Genomic DNA, 26,844 nt, shown 5'->3' with positions numbered 1-26,844 from the left:
CGGAATGCTTAAACCTACCCAAGCGATTCTGAGATTGTTTTCTCGTGACACATTGGGCTTCATGTTCGTGGTAAAATTTGGTCGATATATTCAGTGTTTATTGGTGAAAAATTGCAAAATGTAGAGAAAATGTTGAAAAAATAGCATTTTTCAGAATTGAAATGCATCTGCTTGTAAAACAGACGGTTATACCACCCAAAATAGTTACTAGTTCACATTTCCCATATGTCTACTTTAGATTGGTATCGTTTTTTGACCATTCTTTTATTTTTCTTGGACGTTACAAGGCTTAGAACATAAACAGCAATTTCTCATATTTTTAAGAAAATTTCAAAAGCCTTTTTTTTTAAGGACCTCTTGAGTTCTGAAGTGGCTTTGAGGGGCCTATGTATTAGAAACCCTGATAAAACACCCCATTTTAAAAACTAGACCCCTCAAAGTATTCAAAACAGCAGTTAGAAAGTTTTTTAACCCTTCAGGCATTTCACAGGAATTAAAGCAAAGTGGAGGTGAAATTTGCAAATTTCATTTTTCTTGCTGAATTTCAATTTTATTCATTTTTTTTTCTGTAACACAGAAGGTTTTACCAGAGAAACACTACTAAATATGTATTGTCCAGATTCTGCAGTTTTTAGAAATGTCCCACATGTGGCCCTACTGCGCTCGTGGACTAAAACACAAGCCCTAGAAGCAAAGAAGCACCTAGTGCATTTTGAGTCCTCTTTTTTATTAGAATATATTTTAGGTAGCATGCCAGGTTTGAAGAGGTGTTGAGGTGTCAAAACAGTAGGAATCCCCCAATAGTGACCCCATTTTGGAAACTACACCCCTCAAGGAATTCATTTAGGGTTGTTGTTACCATTTTGACCGCACAGTTTTTTCACAGAACGTATTTGAATTGGGCCCTGAAATGAAAAAAATGACATTTTTTCCAATAAAATGTCATTTGTGATCAAAATGTCTTATTTTCACAGGGAACAAAATACCCCATTTTGTTGCCCAATTTGTCCTTAGTGTGGCAATACCCCATTTGTGGTGATAAACTGCCGTTTGGGCCCATGGGAGGGCTCAGAAGGAAAGGAGCGCTATATGTTTGTTGGAGTCCAGATTTTGTTGGATTGGTTTTCGGGTGCCATGTCGCATTTGCAGAGCCTCAGAGGTATCAAAGCAATGGAAACCCACCAAAAGTGACCCCATTTTGGAAACTACACCCCTCAAGGAATTAATTTATGGTTGTTGTTCGCATTTTGACCACACAGTTTTTTCACAGCACCTATTTCAATTGGGCTGTGACATTAAAAAAATGACATTTTTTCCAATAAGATGTAATTTTTTACCAAAATTTCTTATTTTCACAGGGAACAAAATACTCAATTTTGTTGCCCAATTTCTCCTGAGTGCATCAATACCCCATTTGTGGCAATAAACTGCCGTTTTGGCCCATGGGAGGCCTCAGAAGGGAAGGAGCGCTGTGTGTTCTTTGGAGTACAGATTTTGCTGGTTTGGTTTTTGGGTGCCATGTCGCATTTGCAGAGCCCCAGAGGTATCAAAGCAATGGAAACCCACCAGAAGTGACCCCATTTTGGAAACTACACCCCTCAAGGAATTCATTTATGGGTAATGTGACCATTTAGACTCCATAGTTTCTTCACAGAACTTATTTGAATTGGGCTGGGAATGAAAACAAAATTATTTTTTTCAAATAATATGTAGTTTTGGCTGAAAATTTCTTATTTTCACAAGAAACAAAATACCCCATTCTGTTGCGCAATTTGTTCTGAGTGCCGCAATACCCCATTTGTTGTGATAAACTGCCGTTTGGGCCCATGGGAGGGCTCAGAAGGAAAGGACCACCATTTGGCCTACTGGGGATTTTCTAGTGCGAAGTCATTTATGCAGAAGCCCCTGAGGTACCAGTACAGTTGAAACCCGCAAGAAGTGACCCCGTTTTAAAAACTACACCCTTAAGGCATTCATCTAGAGGTGTAGTGAGCATTTTGACCGGAGACCTACACCCCATAAACTGTAATGTGGGTTCTCCCGGGTATGGCAATACCCTACATGTGGCTGTTATCAGCTGCCTGGGCACACAGCAGGGCCCAGAGGGGAAAGACGAGGGGGGATAAGCTGTGTGGAGTGCATCAGGGTAAGTAAAATTGGGGTAAATTATAAACCAAGGGATGTATGATAAATTTTAAAACACTTTCATACAGAGCTCTGGTTATTCGGGACACGTGTCACATTGATATATTGTGTCATCCATTATCGCCCTCTTATAGCAGACTTTGCACCTCTTTTTACTTTTTCCCTTCTTGCCAGTTTGGGGAACTTCTCCTGGAAAGTGTTGCCCTGGTACGATGCGTGTGGGCTCGCTTCCAGAAGTACTGGGTGCCCCCCCCTTCTTGGTCCCTAAAGATTAGGTTCTTGATAATCACCTCTTGAAATTCCAGGAAAGTTCCCGTCTGGCCTGCACATCGACGTAGCACGTACGCATTGTACAATGCCATCTGTATGATGTGCCCGGCCAGCTTCTTATACCACACTGCATGGCGCTGTAGGGCTTCAGGGCTTGATCTTACAAGTCCATCCCTCCCATGTACCTATTGTAGTCCAGGATGCAGTCTGGTTTGGGGGTGGCCTTTCCTTCATATATCCTAAACCTGTAGGTATACCCTGATGCACTCTCACAGCTTATACATCTTCACGCCATACCTTGCCCTCTTACCCGGCACGTACTCGCGGAATTGAACCCTCCCTTTAAAATGTACCAGGGACTCATCAATAGAAATACACTTCTCGGGGGTGTATGCTTGGGAAAACCGGGCACTGGAACGGTCTAATAGATGTCTCCGTTTATACAAACGGTCAAAACTGGGGTCATCTCGGGGTGGGCACGGCTCATTATCAGTATAATGTAAGAAATGAAGTATTGCCTCATTTATTTATTTTTTTAGGTTCCAGTTCAGTTCTGAAGTTGCTTTGAGGGGCCCATATATTAGACACCCCTATCAAATACCCCATTTTAGAAACTAGACCCCTCAAAGTATTCCCAACAGCATTTAGAAAGTTTATGAACCCTTTAGGTGTTTCACAAAAATTTAGAGCAAAGTAGAGGTGAAATTTACATATTTTTTTTTGTCAGAAAATCCTCTTTTATACCATTTTTTTTATAACACAAAAGGATTTATCAGAGAAACGCAACTTAATACTTATTGCCCAGATTCTGCAGTTTTGAGAAATATCCCACATGTGGCCCTAGTGCGGTAATGGACTGAAGCGCCGGCCTCCGAAGCAAAGGAGCACTTAGTGGATTTTGAAGCCTCTTTTTTATTAGGCACCATGTCCGGTTTGAAGAGGTCTTGTGGTGCCAAAACATTGGGAACCCCCCAAAAGTGACCCCAATTTGGAAACTAGACCCCTTGAGGAATCCATTGTAGTTTTCTTGGGGTGCATGCGGCTTTTTGATCAGTTTTTATTCTATTTTTAGGTGGCGTGGTGACTAAAAAACAGCAATTGTACGATTGTTTTTTTTTTCTTGTTTTTTTACGGCGTTCACCGTGCGCTATAATTGACATGTTCACTTTATTCTGCGGGGCGATACGATTACGTCGATACCAGATGTTTATAGTTTTTTTTTATGTCTTATGGCGTTTGCACAATAAAATACGTTTTGTAAACAATCATTCACTTTTTGTGTTACCTTATTCTAAGAGCCAGAACTTTTTTATTTTTCAATCAATAAAGCCGTGCGAGGACTTATTTTTTGCGTAACGAACTGTAGTTTCCATCAGTACCATTTTTAGGTACATGCGACTTTTTGATCTCTTTTTATTCCATTTTTTGGGAGGTGAAGTGACCAAACAATTGTGATTGTGGTTCGGTTTATTATTATTTTATTTTACGGCGTTCACCGTGCGGGATAAATAATGAAATAATTTTGTAGTTCAGGCCGTTACGGACGCGGCGATACCAATTATGTATAGTTTATTTGTTTGTTTATATATTTTTATTAATAATAAATGACTGATAAGGTAAAAAGGGGGATTTTTACTTTTAATACTTATAAATCTTTTATTTTCTTATTTTTACACATCTTTTTTTAACTTTTTTTTAACTTTATTACTTTGTCCCACTAGGGGACATGAGGGCAGGAGGCCCTGATCGCTATTCTAATACACTGCACTACATGCGTAGTGCAGTGTATTAGAACTGTCAGCTACTCACTGACAGCAAGCATAGTGGGTCCTGACGTTGTCAGGACCCACTAGGCTTCCGTCTATGGCATAGCCGGACGCCATTGTTTGGTGTCCGGTTGCCATAGTCACCATAGCCGGCCGCTGTCGCGTAGCAGGCCGGCGATGGCAGCTTAACCCATAAAAAGCCGCGATCTCTATAGAACGCGGCTTTTAAGGGGTTAATCAGCGGGGACACAGCGATCGGTCCCCGCTGTAGGAGCTGTGACAGCTGCTGAACAAGACAGCAGCGTCACAGCTCCTGTATGTGTCGGGAGGACGGCCGAAACGGCCGTTACTCCCGAGACGTACTATTACGGCATGGAGCGCGAACTATACAGCTGCCATGACGTAATAGTACGTCAAGGAGCGGGAAGGGGTTAAGGTCTTTTCCGGTCCGGTCATTAAGGGGTTAAACATATTTAGAAAGTCTTATGTTTTGACATGCTAATACTTCCGGAGTTCATCTCAGAAATAACGTCTGCTTTGTCCTAGAAAGTATGTAAATACTCCATTAAAAATCATGTGGCACTGTTGTTCTTAGATCGTTTATGTGGAACGTCAAACAGTTTTTATAAAAATCTGGCAAAAAGCTATGTATGCAAAAATTATAAGTTATTGATGTGCATAGTTTATAAATGGCTCTTATTCCTATGTCCAAATGCACAAACACTATATTAAAAAGTATTGGGACACACCAGTTTATTCTTGAATGAAACACCTGAGTTCAGTCCCATTGCCACAGGTGTATAAAATCCAGCCCCTAACCATGCAGTCTGCCTTTATAAACATTCGTGAAAGAATGGCTTAATCTAAGGAGCTCACTAAACTTGAGCGTGGTACTGTAATAGGATGCCACCGTTGCAACTAGTTTCTTCTTTCCTCGATGTTCCATGATCAACTGTGAGGGGTATTATTGCAAAGTGGAAGTGTTTAGGAACCACAGCAACTCTGCCACGAAGTGGCAGACCACATCAATTTACAGAGTGGGGGTGCGTAGGCGCATAATGCATAAAAGTCGACAACTCTCTGACTCCATAACTGCAGAGTTTCAAACCATCTCTAGCATTAACATCTGCACAAAAATTGTGCATCGGTAGCTTCTTGACATGGGTTTCCATGTCCGAGCAGCTGCATGCCTGCCTTACATCACCAAGTAAAATGCCAAGTGACGGATGGAGTGGTGTAAAGCACACCGCTACTGAACTCTGGAGCAGTGGAAACGTGTTCTGTGGAGTGACGAATCACGCTTTCTATCTGGCAGTCTGATGGACGAGTCTGGGTTTGGCATCACAAGGAGAACGTTGCCTGCCTGACTGCTTTGTGCCAACTATAAAGATTGGTGAAGGAGTGATAAAGCTATGGGGTTGTTTTTCAGGTATTGGCCTAGGCCCCTTAGTTGTAGTGAAGGGAAATCCATAATTCTTTGGAATACCAATACATTTTGGACAATTGTATGCTTCTAACTTTGTGGGAACAATTTGGGGAGGGCCGTTTCCTGTTCCAGCATGACAAAATAAGCTCCATGAAGGCATGGTTGGAAAATTTGATGTAGAAGATCTTGACTGGCCTGCGCAGACTACTGACCTTAACCCCATCAAACACCATTGGGATGAACTAGAATAGAGATTGGAAGCTGTTTTATCTGCAAATAGGAGAGCAATTCCATATAAATGCCTTTTGGATTAAGGGTCCTTTTACACCTGCCAAATTGGGGCGTAAAAACGAGTGCCGATCAACGAAGCGGTTCGGTGCTTTCACAAGGAGCTATGCTCAGTAACGTTATGGGACGAGCGATCGTTACTACAATCGCTCGTTCCTATGCATTTCCATCATTCCGGCAGCACATCTCCCTATTCACACAGGATGTGCTGTCGACCATGATATTTTGTGCAGCATACATTTTACGATTAGCTGATGGACGAGCGTTTGCTCGTTCATCGACTGATAGTTGCCCTGTCTACACATGCAATTATTGGGAATGGGCGTTCATATGAACGCTTATTTGTCTGATCATTGGCCCATGTAAAAGCTCCTTTAGAATATGATGTCATAAAGCTCCTGTAGGTATAATGTGTAGTGTTTAAAGTAATGACATATTACATACGTGCTCGGCAGTGGAAGGGTGAATTTATGGGGGCAACAAATGTTTAGTAAAACATCTGTCGGGGGCGGACCGGTCCTGTTCAACATCCTAATGCCTCATGACAAACATCTTTGTCATTGGTTGCCTGAACTAAAGGCTCCATGATGTACATGTATGTCATGGTGATCGTGCGTGCACAGGAGCTGTGACCTTTGTGATCAACAGCAGAGGTCTGGCTGTGATTGACAACTGGGCTGCTGCTGTAACGACCGGGATCAGCGAAACCTCTGATCTCAGCTGTTTAACCCCTTAAATACAGCGGTCGAAAGCAATTACAGCATCTATGGAGTTTAAAAAATAGAGGGGGCTGCCTCTGTATGTCCATCGGGGCCCTGTGACACTTGTGGATTGCCAATGGCTTAACATGGCAAAAGAAGGTCTAATTAAGGTCCCCAAGTCTGCCGTAGGTATAAGTCTATTAGTCCATATCTAATGTTACACTGACCGGCAATAATGCATTGGTATTTCAATGCAAGAAAATGAGCAGGTTCACTGAAGTGACAATTGAGTAAAATATACCTTTTATTAGTAACTCATTTTAAAAACAGGGGTAACACACCACTGTGAAATAAGCCCCACCGTGATAGTTTAAAAACGTATTAAACAGAAAACACTGAGTCATTATGATAGATATATCTCAGTGTTTGTAACAATGTTTCACTGACAACAGCATATGACCTGGGCACAACAGTAGTACAATCCCCAAATTGCACCAGTGTCCGTAAACAAAACACCGGAACTCCTAGCGCTGGGTGTAAAACAATGCTACTGTCCCCTATGCAGACATTCAGTATACAATGAAAGACCCTACGCGTTTCAGATACTCATCCTCAGGGGTCCGTATCTTGGTCACTCTGGCCTCATCACCAGCGATAATAGTATGCAACAGCAGATATTCTGCTGTGCGTCACGGGAAGATGCTCGTATCGATGTCAACGGCATACTTCATTACAGGCGCTAGGTTACTATAAGCCCCAAACTCCACCCCTCGTTTTGGCGGCGATACATGAACTGACCAATCATAACACCCTCTCGATTCGTGACACCTGCCCATGTGACCCCCCGCCGTCAGCTGACAGCCAGGGGTCATCATCGGCCGCATCAATCCGAACGCGCAGGCGCAGTGGGAGCCAGGGACGTATCGCCCGGACTGCCAAATAGGAAGAAGGTAAGAGCAAGCCGATAATTTGTTTGTGAGTATGTCTTGCGGGACAGTTACCCACCGCAAGTGGACTGCCTCAAATAAGCAACTCTTTAGTTTAAAAACACATATTAGGTGGACAAGATAGCGGAATCCCTCCCATTTAAAATATTTAAACACAAAATCTCTGAATATGTTAAGTGGTCAATATGGCCAATATCAAACATAGTGAACTATGCAAAATACAACCACCCAACCAAAAGGCCACCCGAGGTAAATATTGGCCATCTAAGGTGGAGGAATGGTATAACATATTAGATAAAACAAGTATAATTAGTCTGCTCGTTTAAACCCGCTGGTTGTATGCATGCCAGTCTATGGATCCATTGGGCTTCTTTGCGTAGAATAAGGTTGTCCCAGTCACCTCCTCTTTTGGGGGGTCTAATAAGTTCAATTGCTTGAAACTTTAAACATGCTGCTTGGCCTTGGTGTTTGGCATGCACATGCTTAGATATTGGGGTGTCCCTAGCATGGATAATATCTCCGACATGCTCCCTTATCCGGCGCCGAAAATGTCGCGCCGTTTTTCCCACATAATTAAGGGGGCATGGGCATGTAATGAGGTAAACCACCCCCGCTGTTTTGCAATTGACAAAATCCCGAATGTTGTATTTCTCCTGTGTTGCAACACTGGTAAAGCTATTCCCTTTGAGAATGAAGTCACAAGCTTTACAGCTACCACATCTGAAAGTGCCTGGTATTTGTCTATCCAGCCACGTACCCCTAGGTAAAATGGGGTCAAAACAGCTATGCATGACTCTGTCCCTGATGTTTTTCCCTCTCCGATACGTAACAGAGGGCCACTGTGTGATCTGATCAACCAAATCTGTGTCAGAACTGAGAATGCGCCAATACCTTTTCAGGATTTGCATGATATCATTTTGTTTAGAATCATATGTGCCTATGAGTCTCGTAACTTGTTCTTGTTTACGTTTTTTAGGAACCAGAAGACATTGTCTATCTGCGTCCCTTGCTCCCTCATAGGCCTTTCTGATTACACCCTTGGGGAAGCCTCTATCCTTCAATCTTATCTTGAGTTCCTGAGCCTGGCACTCAAAGTCGCCCATGGAGCTACAATTCCTGCGTACTCTCATAAATTGGCCTTTTGGAATGCCACGTTTGAGGGGATAAGGATGACAGCTGTTCCATTGCAAGAAACTATTGGTTGCTGTTTCTTTCCGGTGTACCTTTGTACGAATTGTACCTTCTCCTGTTTTTATAATTTTCAAATCCAGAAAAGACAATTCATTTTCACTGATCTCACACGTGAACCTAAGCCCTATATCATTTGTGTTGAGGGCTGCTACAAAACTATGGAACTCCTCTGCTGTAGAGTTCCATCGGGGCCCTGTGACACTTGTGGATTGCCAATGGCTTAACATGGCAAAAGAAGGTCTAATTAAGGTCCCCAAGTCTGCCGTAGGTATAAGTCTATTAGTCCATATCTAATGTTACACTGACCGGCAATAATGCATTGGTATTTCAATGCAAGAAAATGAGCAGCCTCAAGTCCCCTAGTGACAAAAAAAAAGTGAAAGTTTATGAAGTATAAAATAGATAAAAGCAAACACTTTTCCTAGCAAGCCTTCCTGTCAGAGTGACAGGAAATCACTGTGTCGTTCCCGATGCACACTGCCAGCGACAGTGTGCATCGGGAGCCGGGAGGTCAGCTGTCCCCGACAGCTGAGACTCCAGTGTTGCTGATCAGTAGCTCTTCGCCTCTGATTTTGGCAATTAACCCCTTAAAAGTTTGCGATCGCCGTATTTAGGGGGTTAGTAGCACATCGGCACCTCCCATGCAATCGAGGGGGCTGCCATGGCAATCGGAGGCCAGGTAACGGCTTGCGGGTCGCCAGGCAATGGCCTCCGGGTCTCTCCCTGTATGGAAGCCTATGAGGACCAGCCTCTGGCTGGTCCTGGTAGGCTTGCTGTCAGAGTGACTGTGACGTCACACTGACAGTTGGAATAAATTAGTCACTACTACAAAGTCACTACTAAGTAGTGTAATGTATTCTAGCAGCGATCAGAGCTGCAGGTAAAAAAAAGAAAGTGTAAAAAGTTAATAAAAATGTTTTTATAAAAGTGTAAAAATAAAAGCTTTTTTTTTTTTCCCAGTAGTAAGTCTTTTATTATAGGAAAAAAATGAAACCGTTAAAAGAAAGTACACATTTTTGGTATCGCCGCGTTCGTAACGACCAAAACTATAAAACTATAATGTTGTTTTTCCCGAATGGTGAACACGGCAAAAAAATAAATGAAAAACTATTCCAGCATCGCTATTTTTTGGTCACCACCCCTCCCAAGATATAGAATAAAAAGTGATCAAAAAGTCATATGTACCCCAAAATAGTACTAACAAAAACTAACACCCGTCTCGCAAAAAACAAGCCCTTACACAGCTTTCTTAACTGAAAAATAAAGAAGTTATGGCTCTCAGAATATGGTGACACACAAAAGAAATAATTTTATAAAAATGTGATTTTATTGTGCAAAGACTGCAAAACATTCGTACCGACCCGCAGAATAAAGTAAAACGTAATTTATTGCGCACGGTGAACGCTGTAAGAAATAAAGAATTTAAAACTCCAAAATTGCTGTTTTTTTGGTCATTTTAGCTCTAAAAAAAAAATTTTAATATGTGATCAAGAAGTTGTATGTACCATAAAATGGTACCAATAAAAGCTACAGCTCGTCCCACCAAAAATAAGCCCTCACCCCGCTCAATCGACCAAAAAATAAAAGTTATGGCTCTCCGAATGTGATGATACAAAACAATTCTTTATTTTTTTTAACAAATAGTCTTTTCTTTGTAAAGGTAGTAAAATATAAAAAAAAAAAACTGTATAAATTTGGTATGACCGTAATCGTATTGAGACGCAGAATAAAATTAAGTTGTCGTATTTACCGCACGTGAAAGACTTAAAAACAAAACCCCAAAAACAATTTTTCCCAATTTCATCCCGCAAAGATTTTTTTTAAGTTTCCCAGTACATTGCCATATTTTTCGGACTATAAGACGCACCCAGGTTTTAGACAACAGAAAATAGAAAAAAATAACATATTTTACTTCTTTTACAAAGAAAAAGCTATTGGTTAAAAAAAAAATATTTGTTCAGTTTCACCACATTCTGAGAGCCATAACTTATATTTTTCCATCATTTGAGCGGCTTAGTTTTTATTAGCACCATTTTTTTGATACATACGATTTTTTTTATCACTTTTTATTTCTTTCTTTTTAGCCCTATAGTGAACAAAAGACTGCGATTCTTGGGTTTTAATTATTTTTTTTACGCCGTTCACTGTGTGAGTCAAATAATGCTATATTGTAATAGTTTCAGACTTTTACGGACGCAGTGATACCAATTTTTTGCGTTTTTTTTTTTACCTCTTAAATAGTTTTTTGCAGTCCTGAGAATTTAACAAACTTTTTTTTTTTTTTTTACATTTTATTAGTTCCCCTAGAGGACTTGAACCAGCGCTCATTAGATCGCTGGTACAATACACTGCAATACATGGATGAGTTACAGAAACAGAGTAACTCGCTGAGCTACGCAGTTTCCGTAACTCCCATACCATAGTAGTGAACGGCAGTTACAGAAGCAGCACCTTTTTCTTCTGAGGCCGGTGCTTCCGTCCAGTAGCACACTAGGGCCACATATGGGATATTTCTAAAAACTGCAGAATCTGGGAAATAAATATTTAGTTGCGCTTCTCTGGTAAAACTTTCTGTGTTACAGAAATACATTTATCACAAATTTATTTCAGCAAAAAAAAATTATTTGTACATTTCACCTCTACTTTGCTTTAATTCCTGTGAAACTCTTAAAAGGTTAAAATTCTTTCTGAATGCTGTTTTGAATACTTTGAGGGGTGCAGTTTTCAAAATGGGGTGATTTATGGGGATTTTCTAATATATAAGGCCCTCAAAGCCACTTCACAACTGAACTGGCCCTGTAAAAATCGCCTTTTGAAATTTTATTGAAAATGTGAGAAATTGCTGCTAAAGTTTTAAGTCTTGTAACTTCCTAGAAAAATAAAAGGAAGTGAAAAAAACCAATGCAAACATAAAATAGACACATGGGAAATGTTAACTAGTAACTATTTAGTATAGTATTACTATCTGTTTTACAAGTAGATACATTTAAATTTAGAAAAATTATAATTTTTGCAAATTTTCTCTAAAATGTGAAGTTTTTCACAAATAAATATTTAATTTATCTACCAAATTTTTTCACTAACATAAAGTGCAATGTGTCACGAGAAAACATTCTCAGAATCTCTTGGATAGGTTAAAGCATTCCAAAGTTATTACCACATAAAACGACACATGTCAGATTTGAAAAAAATCATCTATGTCCACAAGGCCGAAACAGGCTGCGTCCTAAAGTTGTGGTCCTCAGCTTTCGTATCTTGCCTATCTTATGAATGGGAGTCATCCGACTACCATTCTGCCTGGTGAGGTTGCTGCCACATATAGATGGAGAATAAATTGGAGAGTAGGCACCACACGTGCGGGTCTCTCTCTATTTATTCCTATGGGAGTTCCGGAAACAGCTGAGCAATCGTCTTCACTGTTTCCGTAACTCCCGTAAGTATTTATGGAGAGCATTACATTCATGGCGAACACTCTCTTAACTGGTTCTTGACCGCTGGCTGTGTTTTTACGGCCAGCGGTCAGGGTCCTTAAAACCCGAGCCATAGACTTTTTACGGCTTTTAACTTGCTACCCGCGCGACCGGGCAGCTGAATGTCGGGTCTCCGGCTGTCAGTGACTGTCGGGGACCCTGAGGAGAGGATAGAAGCTGCTTCTGCCTTCTCTGATGACTTGTATACAGCGCTCAATGAACGCTGTATATAGGAATAGAGGCAGCGGCCGCGCCGCTGTCTCTATTCCTCCCGGTGATCATGTGACTGGTCAAATGATTGCCGGGTGCCGTTAGTGGCAGGCTGCTGCTGGGTCTTACTAGACCCAGCACAGCCCTATTAGTGACAATCGTCACTATGAGAGGGCTGATTTCCCCTGTAACTGGGGCTGCTGTGCAGCTCCAGTTACAGTGGAAAAACATGGTGTAAAAGAAAGAAAAAAATATATAGAGTTCCCCAAAGGTCTTTTTTGACCTTTGAGGGACAGACTATAGTGATAAAAAAATAAAAGTAAAGTAAGGTGCAAAAAAAAATTAATAATATATACACATAAAATACCCACCCCAAAAAAACGTTCCCCTCCCGCCAATCATTGTTGTAACGCTAGCGCTGACCCAATTACCCTAATATAGACATGTAATATATTAAAATTTACGGTAGACAATGACGATCACAAATAAAAGCTCTATTTTAGGGTAAAACTGTTATTACAAAAAAAAAATAGCTGAAACTTAAAAAAGCTTATTTTTTTACTATTATTTTCAAACTTTATGAATAAAAATTCTAAAATAGCAAAAAGGATGTGTATAAAAACGATAAAAAAAGAAACCTGCATTGTCCACGCAAAAAACATCGCAAAAATCACGTAGTTAGCCCAGCAAATAAAAAAGTTATAGCCATTTAACGAACGCGTGCTAAAAAGGGCTAAACGGTGTCTGGTCCTGAAGGCTCAAAATAGCCCCGTCCTGAACTGGTTAAAGGGGTTTTCCCACCAGGAACATTTATGACCTATCCACAGGATAGGTCATAAATTACAAATAGATGTGGGTCCCACCTCTGGGACCCACACGTATCTCTAGAACAGGACCCCCTAAAAACCCGTTCTACCTTCTGCTCTCGCTGCCTCCCGGCCACTTCCTGACTTTGTGGTCGGGAGTTATAAAAACAGCGTAGCACACTGAGCTACGCTGTTTCTGTAAGTCCCGTAGTAGTGAATGGCAGTTACGGAAGCAGCATAGCAGGCGAACTACGCTGTTTCTGTAACTACTATTTAGTTCTATGGACTTCCGGAAACAGCGTAGCTCAGCGTTGGAATTCACCTGCTTCAGCCGCAACACAGAACGGGGTTTAGGGGGCCCCGTTCTAGGGGTAGGTGTGGGGTCCAGAGGTGGGACCCGCATGTATCTGACATTTGACACATCCTGTGGATATGTCATAAATGTCCCTGGTGGGAAAACCCCTTTAAATTCTCAGGCAGGGCAGGTGGCCCCAGTTCTTGAGATCTCTATTAGACGTTTATGGCATATCCATGGAATATGGCATAAAATGTCTAAGGTGGGAATACTTATTTTAGTGGTTAAGTACAAAATATCCAGGGCAGCACAATAAAATTAAGATCTTTAACACAGCACGTCGAAGATAGGAGGCGCAGGCAGATATATCATTTTATAAGAAAAGATTAATTTTAACTTGGAAGTTATTGATTTAATTCTGAAGTTCGGAGGGTGGTGGTACTCGGTGATTGACCGCAATCTGTTTGCATGCTTGTACAGTGAATATGTGAGTGAGTGAGTAAGACCGACCAATAGACTCATAAGCCCACAGTGAGCAGGTTACAATTTATACTGCATCTTTTCCCACAAAACGTAGTAGTAATCCACTCATCAGCTCTGCTCATAACATTCTGCAGATAGTTCAGGATGCTTAATGTGACCGGTTCGCTTTAAGAATTATTAAGCCAGTGTTGTATCTGTTAATTGGAGCACTAAAGAATTATTACCATCTAACCAGATCCTGCAGTGGCTATTTTTGGATTGGATCCCTTCAGATATTTTTGTCATTTAGGGTTTCAGAAAATCTATTTGTAGCCAAATGTGTTAGACTATATTTTATCTCAAGGCATCATTTACGTGTTAAACGTCCAGGTGTCGGCCGTTGAAACAACGGTCATCACACGGACCTATATAATTAAATGTGGCCGTTCACACGGCCGTTATTTCAACGGACCGTTTGAAGGGTCCGTGAGAAAATAGGACATGCCCTATTTTTTGACGCTTCACGCATCCTTCCATAGACACTTATCTATGGGGGATACGTGACATCGCGTCCCGCACCGCAGAGCACAGATGCACCTCAGACGTGAAAAACTGCAGTTTTTCACGTCCAATATGCGCAACGCTCGTGTGAACCTGGCCTAAATAAGTCATGGCAGGGAACTATTGTGGGCACACTAAAAATAGATTAAATTCCTCCTCTTTTGAGTGCAGTGAAATTCAATATATGTCGAAGCCTACTTTGCATTTAGTAATCTGCAATCTAGATTTAGTCGTAATTCAAGTACTTCAATATCAATTCGTAAAACCAAGATCAATGAACAGTTTAGACAGGATCAACTAGTTAAAACAAATAACATAAGGTTGTGCCTTTTTTATTACAATAAAGTGTCAATGTATATGAGCTTAGCCTTTTCTGTATATTTCAACCTACTGTAGAACAGTGCTTCAGCAGATTTTACTGCGTTTGATTTACTATAATAGTCTTGAAGTGGTGTTCACCTTTTAACAGCATGAGATCTTTAAACCCTTCCCGACATCCGCCGTATAAATACGGCGCTGTTGGGCATGGCTTCCCGCACAGCACAGTACCATTACTGAGGAGCTGAGCCCGCACCATAACCGCCGGGTGCCAGCAGTATGTTACAGCTGGCACCCTGAGGTATCGGCCAGGACCGGAGCTAGCATCCGATCCGGCCGATTAACCCCTCAGATGCTGCGTTCAATGGAGATCGCAGCATGTGAGGAGCTTTTAGCCACCGGAACCCCAGCAACGTGATCGCTGGGTTGCCGGTGGCTGCAAAGGCGATGGGAGGCCTAATACTTACCTCCCAGTCTGCCAGCAACGGAAGCCTTCTATGCCTCGCTCGGTGGAGTGGCCTAAAATGCTTCCAGTACCATCGGCAAGATGGCACCGGCTCCGCTTCCGGTTAAGAAGCTGAGCTGGCGTCGTCAGCGGTGGGTGTCCGCTGTATGTTACAGTGGACACCCTGATGTATCGGCAGGAACCGGAGATAGCTCCGATTCCTGCCATTAACCCCTCCAATGCGATCGCTGCATCGAAGTGGTTTGTAGCAAATCGTCAGCCTACCATGCGATGGCAAGGCTGCCAACTGCTACTATGGCAACAAGAGGCCTAACAATGGCCTCCTGTCTGCCATTACGGAAGGCGATTAGGCCCCGACCGGAGCCTGAACGGCTTGCTGTCCGTGAATAACTGACAGTTCTAATACATTGCACTAGATAGGTAGTGCAATGTATTAGAACATCAATCAAACAGTTGGACCTTCAAGTCCCCTAGTGGGACTAAAGAAAAGTGTAAAAAAAGAAAGTAAAAATAAAAGCTGTAAAAAATTTCAAGTAATAAAATAAAACACGATTGCCCTTTTTCCGTTATCAAGTCATTTATTATTGAAAAAAAGAAATAAAACCATAAATATTTGGTATCGCCAGGTCCGTAACGACCTGAACTATAAAAATATTGTTATTTGTCCCTCGCAGTGAATGCCGTAAAAAAACAACATAAAAAATGCCAGAATTGCTTTTTTTTGGTCACTTTGTCTTCCAAATATTGAAATAAAAAGTGATCAATAAGATACGTGTATCCAAAAATGGTACCTATAAAAACTATAGCTCGTATCGCAAAAAACAAGCCCTAATACAGCTCCGTCAACTATAAAATTTAAACGTTATATCTCTTACAACTTGGCGACAGAAAAAATACATTCTTTTTACAAAAGTAATTTTATTGTGCAAAAAGTTGTAAAACATAAAAAAGTGATATAAATTAGGTATCGCCGGAATCGTACTGACTCGCAGAATAAAGTAACATGTAATTTATGACGCGTAGTAAAGCCTGTATAAAAAAACTATGGCAGAATTGCTGTTTTTTTATTTCCTTGCCTCCCAAAAAAAGGATAACAAGTGATCAAAAAGTCGCATGTACCCCAAAATGGTACCAATAATAACTACAGCTCGTCCCACAAAAAAACAGCCCTCATACCACTACATCTATGAAAAAATAAAATTAGTTAAGCTCCAATAAGTCAGGAAAGAAAAATATGCAGTTGTGCAGGCCCGAGGGGAACATTTCTTCTGTTTTCAAGTGGTGATTTATCAAGGCCCTAAAATTAGGGAACCAGGAAGGGGAGGACTCAAATATATCTGCTGGAAGCGAGGGTGCCCGTGTAATACCAGGACAACATTTCACAGCAAAATTCCTCAAACTGCAAAAGGTGCGGAGTGTGGACCAAATGGGAGAGAAGTAGGAACACCATTTATCAGTGCGACACCGGCCTGTGCAGAAAGGTTTGCTTCACAGCGTAACAAATATTTATGGATTATTTTATTGTTTACCTCATTATTATACCACCTGACTATGCACCTGATGTACTCTGCCCAGCTTACATATGCCCCACATTATAAACTGAAATACCAGTAAAACTCCAAACAAAACTAGTACCAAGCAAAATCCACGCTTCAAAAGCTAAATTGCGCTCCTTCCCTTCTGAGCCTTACAGCGTGGCCAAACAGCAGTTTAATCCACATATATGGTATTGCAATACACGGGAGAACCCTTTTAACAATTTTTGGGGTGTGTGTCTCCAGTGGCACAAGCTGGGCACGACATATTTCCCACTGAAATGTCACATCAAGGGAAAAATGTTAATTTTAACTTTGCACCATCCGCTGCGCAATAATTTATGTAAAGACCTGTGGGGTGAAAATGCTCACTACACTCCTTAATAAATGCCCTGAGGGGTGTAGTTTCCAAAATGGGGTCACTTCTCGTGGTTTCTTTTATTATTTCACATCAGAGCCTTTGCAGTTGTGTTCCAATACTGTGTAAGTTGCCAAATTACCATGCGAAGTTGAGGCCTACTCTCTCACTCCTGAGCCCTGTCGATAGTCCAGGCATAACATTAGGGCCACATGTAGGTTGTTTCTAAAACCGGGAAGCACAGCATATTAATTTTAGAGCTGTCTTGTTATGGTGGCACAAGCTGGGCAACCACATATTGGCATATCTATGGAAAAAATACAATTTTCACTCTGCAACATCGAGTGCACACTAATTTCTGCAAAACACCTGCGGGGTTAAAATGTTCGCTACACCCCTAGGTGAATACCTTGAGGGGTGTAGTTTCCAAAATGGGGTCAATTGTGGGGGGTTTCCATTGTTTTAGTCCCACAGGGGCTTTGCAAATGCGACATAGCAACCAGAAACCAATCCAGCAAAATCTACACTCCAAAAGCCAAATGGCACTCCTTCCCTTCTGAGCCCTACTGTGTGCCCAAACAGCAGTTTATGACCACATATCGGGTATTGCCGTACTCAGGAAAAATTGCTTTACAAACTTTGCGGTTCTTTTTTTCTTTTATTTATTGAGAAAATTACAAATTTTGAGCTAAAACTACGTCTTATTGAAGAAAAAGGATTTTGTCTTTTTTCACAGCCAAATTCTAATAAAATCTATAAAACCCCTGTAGGGTCAAAATGCTCACTACACCTGTAGATGAATTTCCCAAGGGGTGTAGTTTCCAAAATGGGGTCACTTGTGGGAGGTTTCCACTGTTTTGTCCCTTTGTGGGCTTTGCAAATGTGACATGGCCTCCGCAAACCATTCCAGCTAAATTTGAGCTCCAAAAGCCAAATGGCGCTCCTTCCCTTCTAAGCCCTGCCATGTGTCCAAACAGCCATTTAGGACTACACGTGGGGTGTTGTTTTAATCGGGAGAAATTTCTTTACAAATGTGGTGGTGCTTTTTCTCCTTTAGTCCTTGTGGAAATGAGCAAAAATTCTAAACCTACATTTTCTTTGAAAGAATGTAGATTTTCATTTTCACTGCCTACTTCCAATAATTTCATTATACCCCTAGATAATTTCCTTAAGGGGTCTAGTTTCCCAAAAAAGTTCACTTTTGGGAGATTTCCGCTGTTTTGGCACCGCAAGAGCCCTTCAAACCTGACATGGTGCCTAAAATATTTTCTAATAAAAAGGAGGCCCCAAGATCCACTAGGTCCTCCTTTACTTCTGAGGCCGATGCTTCAGTCCGTTAGCACACTAGGGCCACATGTGGGATATTTCTAAAAACTTCAGACTCTGGGCAATAAATATGGGGTTGCATTTCTCTGGTAAAATCTTGTGTGTTACAAAAAAAATGGATTAAAAATGAATTTCTGCAACAACAAAAAAAAGGAAATTTGTAAATTTCACCTCTACTTTGCTGTAATTCCTGTGAAACGTCTAAAGGGTTAAGAAACTTTCTAAATGCTGTTTTGAATACTTTGAGGGGTGAAGTTTTTAAAATGGGGAGACTTATTGGGGGTTTCTAATATATAAGGCCCTCAAAGCCACTTCACAACAGAACTTCCCCCTATAAAAATTACCTTTTGAAATTTTCTTGAAAATATGAGAAATTGCAGCTAAAGTTCTAAGCCTTGTAACGTCCTAGAAAAATAAAACGATATTCAAAAAACGATGCTGATCTAAAGTAGATATGGGGGGATGTTAATTACCAATACTTTTGTGTGGTATAACTGCCTGTCTTACAAGCAGATACATTTAAATTTAGAAAAATGCTATTTTTTGCAATTTTTCGCTAAATTTTGGGGTTTTTCACAATTAAATACTGAACATATAGAGCAAAATTTGCCAGTAACATAAAGTCCAATGTGTCACGAGAAAACATTCTCCGAATCGCTTGGGTAGGTGAAAGCTTTCCGAAGTTATTACCACATAAAGTGAAACATTTCAGACTTGAAAAATGAGGCTCTGTCAGAAAGGTTAAAAGTGGCCAAAGCGGGAAGGGGTTAAGTCCAACGTTCTTGGCTGACTAATTTTTTAATATATCATTCTGGGAGAGACAGCTCAGTTTTTCTGACAGAGCTTCAAAAACTTAGCTTACCTTTACACTGATAGAGCTGCAATTGTAAATTGTAAAATTATGGCTACCTGCAGCCACCACTAGGGGGAGTGTAAGAGCTTACTCCAGAGTCTAGTTTAGATTTATGCAAATGAGCTTTTCAATGGACAACTGGGCGTGTTTTTTCGTTTGGACAACTGGGCGTGTATTGTGTTTTTATCAACTGGGCGTGTTTACTGGATTTACCAACTGGGCATTGTGAATAGAAGTGTATGACGCTGACAAATCCGCGTCATACACTTCTCATCGTTCCCACCCAGCTTCTTTCACCTCAGACACACAGCGTGGCGTCACCCACAGGTCCTTCAACCTTGGCTTTGGACGAGAGTAGATACATCGGCTCCAGGCGTCTGAGAGGGTAATATGCTCGTCCCTAGGGAGTTTACTATGCTTACCTGCACACGGTAATGCTGCTGCAGATTCAACTGCACCCTCTCGGAAGCCTGGAGCCGATGTGTCTTCTCTCGCCCGACGCCAAGGTTGAAGGACCTGTGGGTGACCTCATTGTTCCCACCCAGCTTCTTTCACTGCAGACACACAGCGTGACGTCACCCACAGGTCCTTCGACCTTTGCGTCGGACGAGAGAAAAGACACATCAGCTCCAGGCGTCCGAGAGGGTACAGTTGAATCTGCAGCAGCATCACCGTGTGCAGGTAAGCATAGTAAACTCCCTAGAGACGAGCATATTACCCTCTCGGACGCCTAGAGCCGATGTATCTTCTCTCGTCCGAAGCCAAGGTTGAAGGACCTGTGGGTGGTGTCACGCTGTGTGTCTGCAGTGAAAGAAGCTGGGTGGGAACGATGAGAAGTGTATGACGCTGATTTGTCAGCGTCATACACTTCTATTCACAACGCCCAGTTGGTAAATCCAGTAAACACGCCCAGTTGGTAAAAACACAATACACGCCCAGTTGGTAAAACGAAAAAACACGCCCAGTTGTCCATTGAAAAGCTCTTGCAAAAATCTAAAATTGCTCATAACTTGGGCAAAAATGATTGTTTTTAAAAAAAAACAAAAAAACAACGTTGCTGTTATCTACATTGCAGCGCCGATCACATTCAATAGGAGACAGGGATTTTATAATCTGGTGACAGAGCCTCTTTAAGGCAAAGGCACTCAATTACCTTCCCGCTTCATGACGTACTATTACCTCATGGGAACTAAGAAGTTCTGCAAAGTACTGTAAAAGTAGAACAGAAGAGGATTACTCCGCACACCAATTGGAGTAAAGGGTTTCTTTATTACACCAGTGGCTATGTGCAACGTTTCGGTCTGAAGTAGACCTTCATCAGGCACTGGAAAATTTATATTGAAAAAAAGATATAATCTCTGTATACATCAATTGTCATTCAGATAATACAATATATAATCAGATATATAAACAATACACATTGAGCAAAATTGTCTCAGGTGAAAAAAGAAATTGAAAAGGTTTTTTTTTTTGGTCTTGAGAGACTGACTCCGTAATCACAGGAGCATCTCGACGGTACGATGGAGCTAGTCTAGTTGTAAGAATGATCAGAGACACCGGATATGTTTGAGAAAAGGTATGGTCCAAAGGTGGCAGACTCTCGTCGCTTCATGAAGTTTTGGTATCTATAAGTGACATTCAAGGAAGATAGATGCATTGTATGTGAATGTAACAGGTGTCTACAATAGTTTATGCCGATATTTGTATTCAGGTGGGCATACTTATATGTTGATAGAGGGAAGTTGTCACCTAAATAATGGGATACATATTATATAGAGAGAGTGGAGCCAATTCCGCGTACATCACAAGCATATATGTATACATGCATATGTACATATTCATCCCTGTCACGGTTCTAACATTAACAGGAAATACAATTTGGAGGATAATATATCTTACCTAAGTCGTACTGTGATCCTGTTTGTAGGCGCTTTTTTGTAATGGCGGCTGACCGCTGTGTAGGCGCTGTCTGCATGTTTGCAGAGGCCTCTGTTATGGCATGGGTCACGTAATAGGCATGAAGACATCAGACGTGAAGTCAGGACGTATGTAGGGGGTGTAATTTGTCAATATACATTTTCCAGTGGCTGATAAAGGTCTACTTGAGAACGAAACGCTGCACATTATGCCCCTGGCATTATAATGAGGCAACACTTTTCTTCAATTAGTGTGCTGAGTATTATTCTGTTTCAAAATTGAGTTGCGCCCCTACTCGTGCACCCATTTAACCCAGTGCTATCGAAATCTCTACAAAATGCTGTAAAAGTCAGTCATAGTGATGGCCTGTGTTACACTACCGAAACCTTGCTCTAATGGCCAGGATCGGCGATAACTCAGATCCTGGCTGCTTAACCCCTTAGATGTCGCGGTCAAGGGCTCCCTCTACCAGCCCATCGCTCCACTTCCTCACGTGCGACGTAATCGACGGGTGCCAATAAGTTGTTTTGGCATCTGGGGTCCTAACAATGGCCCCCTGGTCTGCCATTTTAGCACACCTTCTGTATATATACACAGAAATTAATACAAAAATATTTTTTTTCCCCATAATAAAAATCCTTTATTATGTCAAAACATATAAAGAAAGACAAGTACTCCTTGTTTGTATCGCAGTGTATGTAATGACCCGTCCTAAAATAGCACATTATGAAAAAACAATGCCAGAATTGCTGATTTTCCCTTATCCCACAAAAGCAAGTCCTCGTACGACTGTTAACAGAAAAAAAAAAAGTTATCGCTCAGAGTATGGCGACAGAAAAACAATGATATATCGTTAAAAAGTAGTAAAACATAAAAATAATATATAAATTTGGTATTGTCGTAATCGTACGGATCCGCAGAATAAATTTAACATGACATTTATACCACACGTTGAAAGATGTAAGAACAAAACCCAAAAAAACATTGTTAAATTACTCTTTTTATCTCTACGCCCTCCAATTATTATTTTTTTAAATAAAAGTTATACAATACATTCTATCTACATCAAAATGCTGCCATAAAAACAGCAACACGGCCTGCAAAAAAATAGACGTCCTGATGGTCAGAGGTTTTCCCTTCGCAATCACAGTTAAAAAGATAGATTATGTAAATATATGAATTTTTCCAAATAGCCTTTGTTTCTATATTGCAGGGTTGAGTTCTAGGCTCCTGTGCACACGTGTCCTCCTATAGTTACGGTCACTGCTGTTATTCAGCAGTGGTGGCCACACTTGCACAGTTTAGACAATCCATTTTGCTAATATCACAATACAAGGCAATGGTACGTAGCCCTGGAGCCATTTACTAATCATGCCTTTCAGGGCTTTCACGGGGCGCGTTCTCGAATGGAGCGTTGCGTGTTCTAGCAAGCTGTTCGTAATCTGTGATTCCTGGGGAGTTGTACCTCCCCCAAATCGTGCAGGGGATGGGAGCATTGAGCAAGCGGAAAAATCCAAAAAAGCAGAATCCCTGTAAGACATTAAATTGTACCAGATGAATGCTTTTCATTTTTAATAGGTATTTGAGCGGGGGGGGGGGGACGGGACAGTTTGGTATAACCCTTTAAAAGTTTAAACTGGCACTATGAAGTGCTCATAAAGCATTTACTTACTGGGTTCTAGGTATACAAGTCCCTGAACTGGAATCTGGAGGGCTGTGCAGGGCAGTCACAAAATAGATTAACTGGACGGTGGGACAGCAGCAAGAGGAAGACCATGATGGCCTTACTCTTTTTCCTTCAATTATCATTACTAAATGTTCTTGTGGAAATGGTGATTCTCAGAGTCTGACAGTTAAGTTTAGATAAAAAAAAGAAACCAGCGGTAATATCTTTTTTTCATTTATGTCCATAGCTGCTTTCAATCCGTAAGTAGAAACTTTGCAGATATATTGCTTTGTGTTTTTTTTATACACGTTTTGTAGATGTAGACAATTTTAACTTTAATGTCATTTAAAGTAATCCTGTTGCATTGAATATGCTGTACTGTAGGCAGCATGTTATAGAGCAAGAGGAGCTCCCACTAAGCTTAGGAGTCCAGTAGGCGGTCCTACCCGGCTATTTCTGTACGCACACTCCTACAGGAAGGCTGTCAATCATTGAGTGAGACCGCCCACTGGATTTCTAAACCCAGAGGGAGCAGTGATAGAGATCAGTAAATGACAAGTTATACAATCCCCCCCCCCCCAAACTATATAATAAACCTGTTGAGCTACTCTTGCTCTCTGTTTCGCTACCCACAAATGGAGCTCCGTGTTCAGTCGTGATAGGTTCTCTTTAAAAGAAGTTTTGATCTATTCTGAAAGCTAATCTGAGTATTAAAAATAGAAGAACGGGGTGACCTAATAATGAAATGGATTTCTTGTTACTGCTGTAACGTAGTGTGGTGTATATAAGCCTTAAGACATGTACTGTTTCATTATTCATATTTGTATTATTCATTTACATTACAGAGCTCTCTGGGGTGCTTCATCAGTGTCACGTCCTGGCTTCAGAAATGGTTCATTTCATTCATCAGATGCAGTATTACATCACATTTGAGGTACACGAGTCTTTTTCCTTCAGTTGTAGTTTACCTAATTTATTAGTTACTTTTTTTAAATTTAAATAAACGTTGTCCACTTGGTTTCCTTAGGTTCTGGAATGTTCTTGGGATGAGTTGTGGAATAAAGTACAACAAGCACAGGACTTGGATCACATCATTGCGGCTCACGAGGTGTTTTTGGATACGATTATTTCTCGTTGTCTTTTAGACAGTGAATCAAGGGTAAGCTGTTTTTGAGGAAACCTTACCTGTTGAACTATTTTAGATTCTATGTTTGTATACAGCTGGAAATCATAGTGTTTGTAATTTTCTCATAGTAACTTCAATACTTTTGTATTGGTATTCACCTGTTATTAACCCCTTAGTGCCGTAGCCATTTTCTCTTTTTCATTGTTGTTTTTTCCTACCAGCCTTTTAAAATCTATAACTTTTTAATTGTTTTGTTGATGTTATTGTTTCTATTGGCACCATATAATGTACTTGGTAACGGCCCAAAAAAAAATATTTGGTGTGAAATGGGGGAGAAAAAAACCCTGATTCCTCCATTATTTTTTGGCACGACATTACAAAAACGACAAGTTCACTTCATTCTGTGGAGCAATATGATTACGGTGATACCAAATTTATATATTTTTTTTATTTTTTATGTTGTACTACTTTTACAAACAAATGACTATTTGTTCTGTGTTACCATATTCTGAGACCCATAACGTTTTTTTTTTTCCGTTGATTGAGCGATGTGAGGATTTTTTTTTTGTGGGGTGAGATGTAGTTTTTGTTAATTATTGGGGACACAGCATTATGGGTATATGCTCCTGCCACAAGGACGTGACACTAGGTAAGAAAAAAATCTTCGTACTGCCCACACAGACCGTACTCTTCCCATAGACACCGGCTAATTCAGTTTTTAGCCTAGTGTCGTAGGAGGCAGACATTAAGTGACACTCAGGTCGGCTGCTATTTTTTTAATTTAGTTTTATGTGTTTATTTTCTTTCTTTAGTTGCAGGTGGGTTTTCAGCCTGCTTATAGTCTGTCACCCCCCCCCCCCCCCTGTGGGTGTTGGGAAACCAACAGTCGTCTGTCTCTCCCTCTCCGGGTGTCGGGAAACCAACAGTCATCTGTCTCTCCCTCTCCGCTGGTCACCTTGATTTTCTGTTTCAGCAGACAGAGTGCCAGTAGTCCACTATATGTGTGAGGTTACTGAGGAGGTGACACTGCGTTCCCCCAAAGAAGTCTAAGGGTAAGTATGTTCCCATCCCTCCCCCCTCTATTTCTTCTGCTGTCAGGGGAAGTTCTGTGAGTCCCTATTTACTTTACACTGAAGCTGTGTTTCTCATCCCCGTAACGGTCGCTGTTCTGACCGCTCGTCCCGCCATTGCTGCAGCCTGGCTTTCTAATCTAGCCCCTGGCTCGTGTCTGGCCTTGACCGCGTTTGGGTGTTCTGTTTTGGCTCTGCCCCTGTCCTGTCAGGTGTTGCTTTTCAGCCTGCCTCCCTTCTAGCCTATAGCCTCCCATCACTCTTTATTGTGATGTTAAGCTTACTTGCAGCCTGCCTACCCCATTCTGCCTGCTGTGCTTGCTATCTAGGGCCCCCTTGATGGCTTTTTCTCTGTGAGGATGTGGCACCCCCTGAATGGACAATGTCTTTTGCTAAGGCCCTGGGGGGCATTTCCAGAGTATCCTAGTCCATGGTGCAGCGTTTGCTTTCCATAAAACGGCCGAGTTCAGGGGCCCTCCTTCCTTCCCTTTGGATAATACACAGTCAACTTCTCGCAGTACATCCCATAAGAGGTGAAGGGGTGCCTTGGACAGGTCTCTTTCCTTGTTAAGCTCACTCCAGGGGAATCCTGTTGCAATCTTAAATGGTTAGGTTTCGTCCAATGTGGATCAGTCTCTTTCCTCACAGGTGACTACTGATTCAGAGTCCGAACAGGAATCAGTGTAGTCAGTGGCTAGGCAGGCATTAATACGTTCTGCAAGAGACGCACTTCATGTAAGGGACGATCCCATCTCCCCATCTCAGGAAGAAGATGTTTACCAAACGGTAGCGAATTTGAGAAGTTAATAACCAAGTTAAAACATCCGGACAGATGTCGTGTTGATTCTAAATCTACAGATACTTTGTTTCCTTTTCAGAAGGATTGTCTGATTGTGGTCTGTGTCTCCTGTGGTTTTTCCTTTTGCAAGACTGTCAAGGACCGCTACTATTTCCCTGGCTGCTCCGTTTTCTCTTAGCGAACCTTTGGACGAGCTAAATTTCTTTTTGTGGCTGTAGGTTCTGCGCTTTTTGTATATATTTTTTTTATTCCCTTACACATGTGACGTCATTTTAAGTGATTTTGGCGTTTTTTTTTCCAATGTTTTACTCTGTATTTAACTTCACCCTGTTCTCACTGTTGTAAATGACCTGAGTAAGACGCCGTACCGGCGTTTAAACCCATAGCCACTTTTGAAATGTTAATAAATTCCTACTTCTTTACAAGCTTCCTGAATCTTTTGGATGTTGGCAGAGCTACATTTAATCCCTGTTTTTGCGTTACTTTTCATCCTGATTATTTTGTGGTGGTAAATCACACCGACCGGTTTGGGGATAGCTGCAGCTGACACTATATACGCCCTTCTTGTCTACACCAGGGTTGTACATGGATTGGTACAACCTGACCAGGTGAGAGACTCCACTACGGTCTTCTACTACCCAATTTATCCTGATTGATTTGCACGATGAGGCGCCGTGTGTCATCTTTGTTCTTTTTTAGATTCACTCGCTTTTTATGTTCATTCTTCAAAGTTTCTTTTTGATGCATTCCGTTTTAATGCTGTACTTCTGTTATTTCTATTGCCATCTAGCGCTCAGTTTGGCTGAGATCTTGGGCCATGGATCAAGCGTCCAAGAAGGCCTAGTTGGCCTTACATTCATTGGTTGTAGACT

At 41.3% G+C, this 26,844-nt stretch overlaps 1 protein-coding gene across 2 annotated transcripts in view; it reads left to right on the top strand.

Annotated features, from left to right (window-relative positions):
- Positions 1-26,844, top strand: part of TUBGCP3 (tubulin gamma complex component 3) — a 124,962-nt gene that overhangs the window by 77,877 nt on the left and 20,241 nt on the right. For both annotated transcript variants that reach the window (XM_075852520.1, XM_075852519.1), the window contains exons 18-19: positions 23,823-23,911; positions 24,005-24,136. In XM_075852520.1, coding sequence (XP_075708635.1) covers positions 23,823-23,911; positions 24,005-24,136 — 221 coding nt within the window. The remainder of the gene's footprint in view (positions 1-23,822; positions 23,912-24,004; positions 24,137-26,844) is intronic.

Source organism: Rhinoderma darwinii, chromosome 2, assembly GCF_050947455.1.
Source record: "Rhinoderma darwinii isolate aRhiDar2 chromosome 2, aRhiDar2.hap1, whole genome shotgun sequence".
Lineage (NCBI taxonomy): Eukaryota > Metazoa > Chordata > Amphibia > Anura > Rhinodermatidae > Rhinoderma > Rhinoderma darwinii.
The sequence above is the reverse complement of the archived record's forward strand: the minus strand, read 5'-3'. Positions and strand labels throughout refer to the sequence as shown.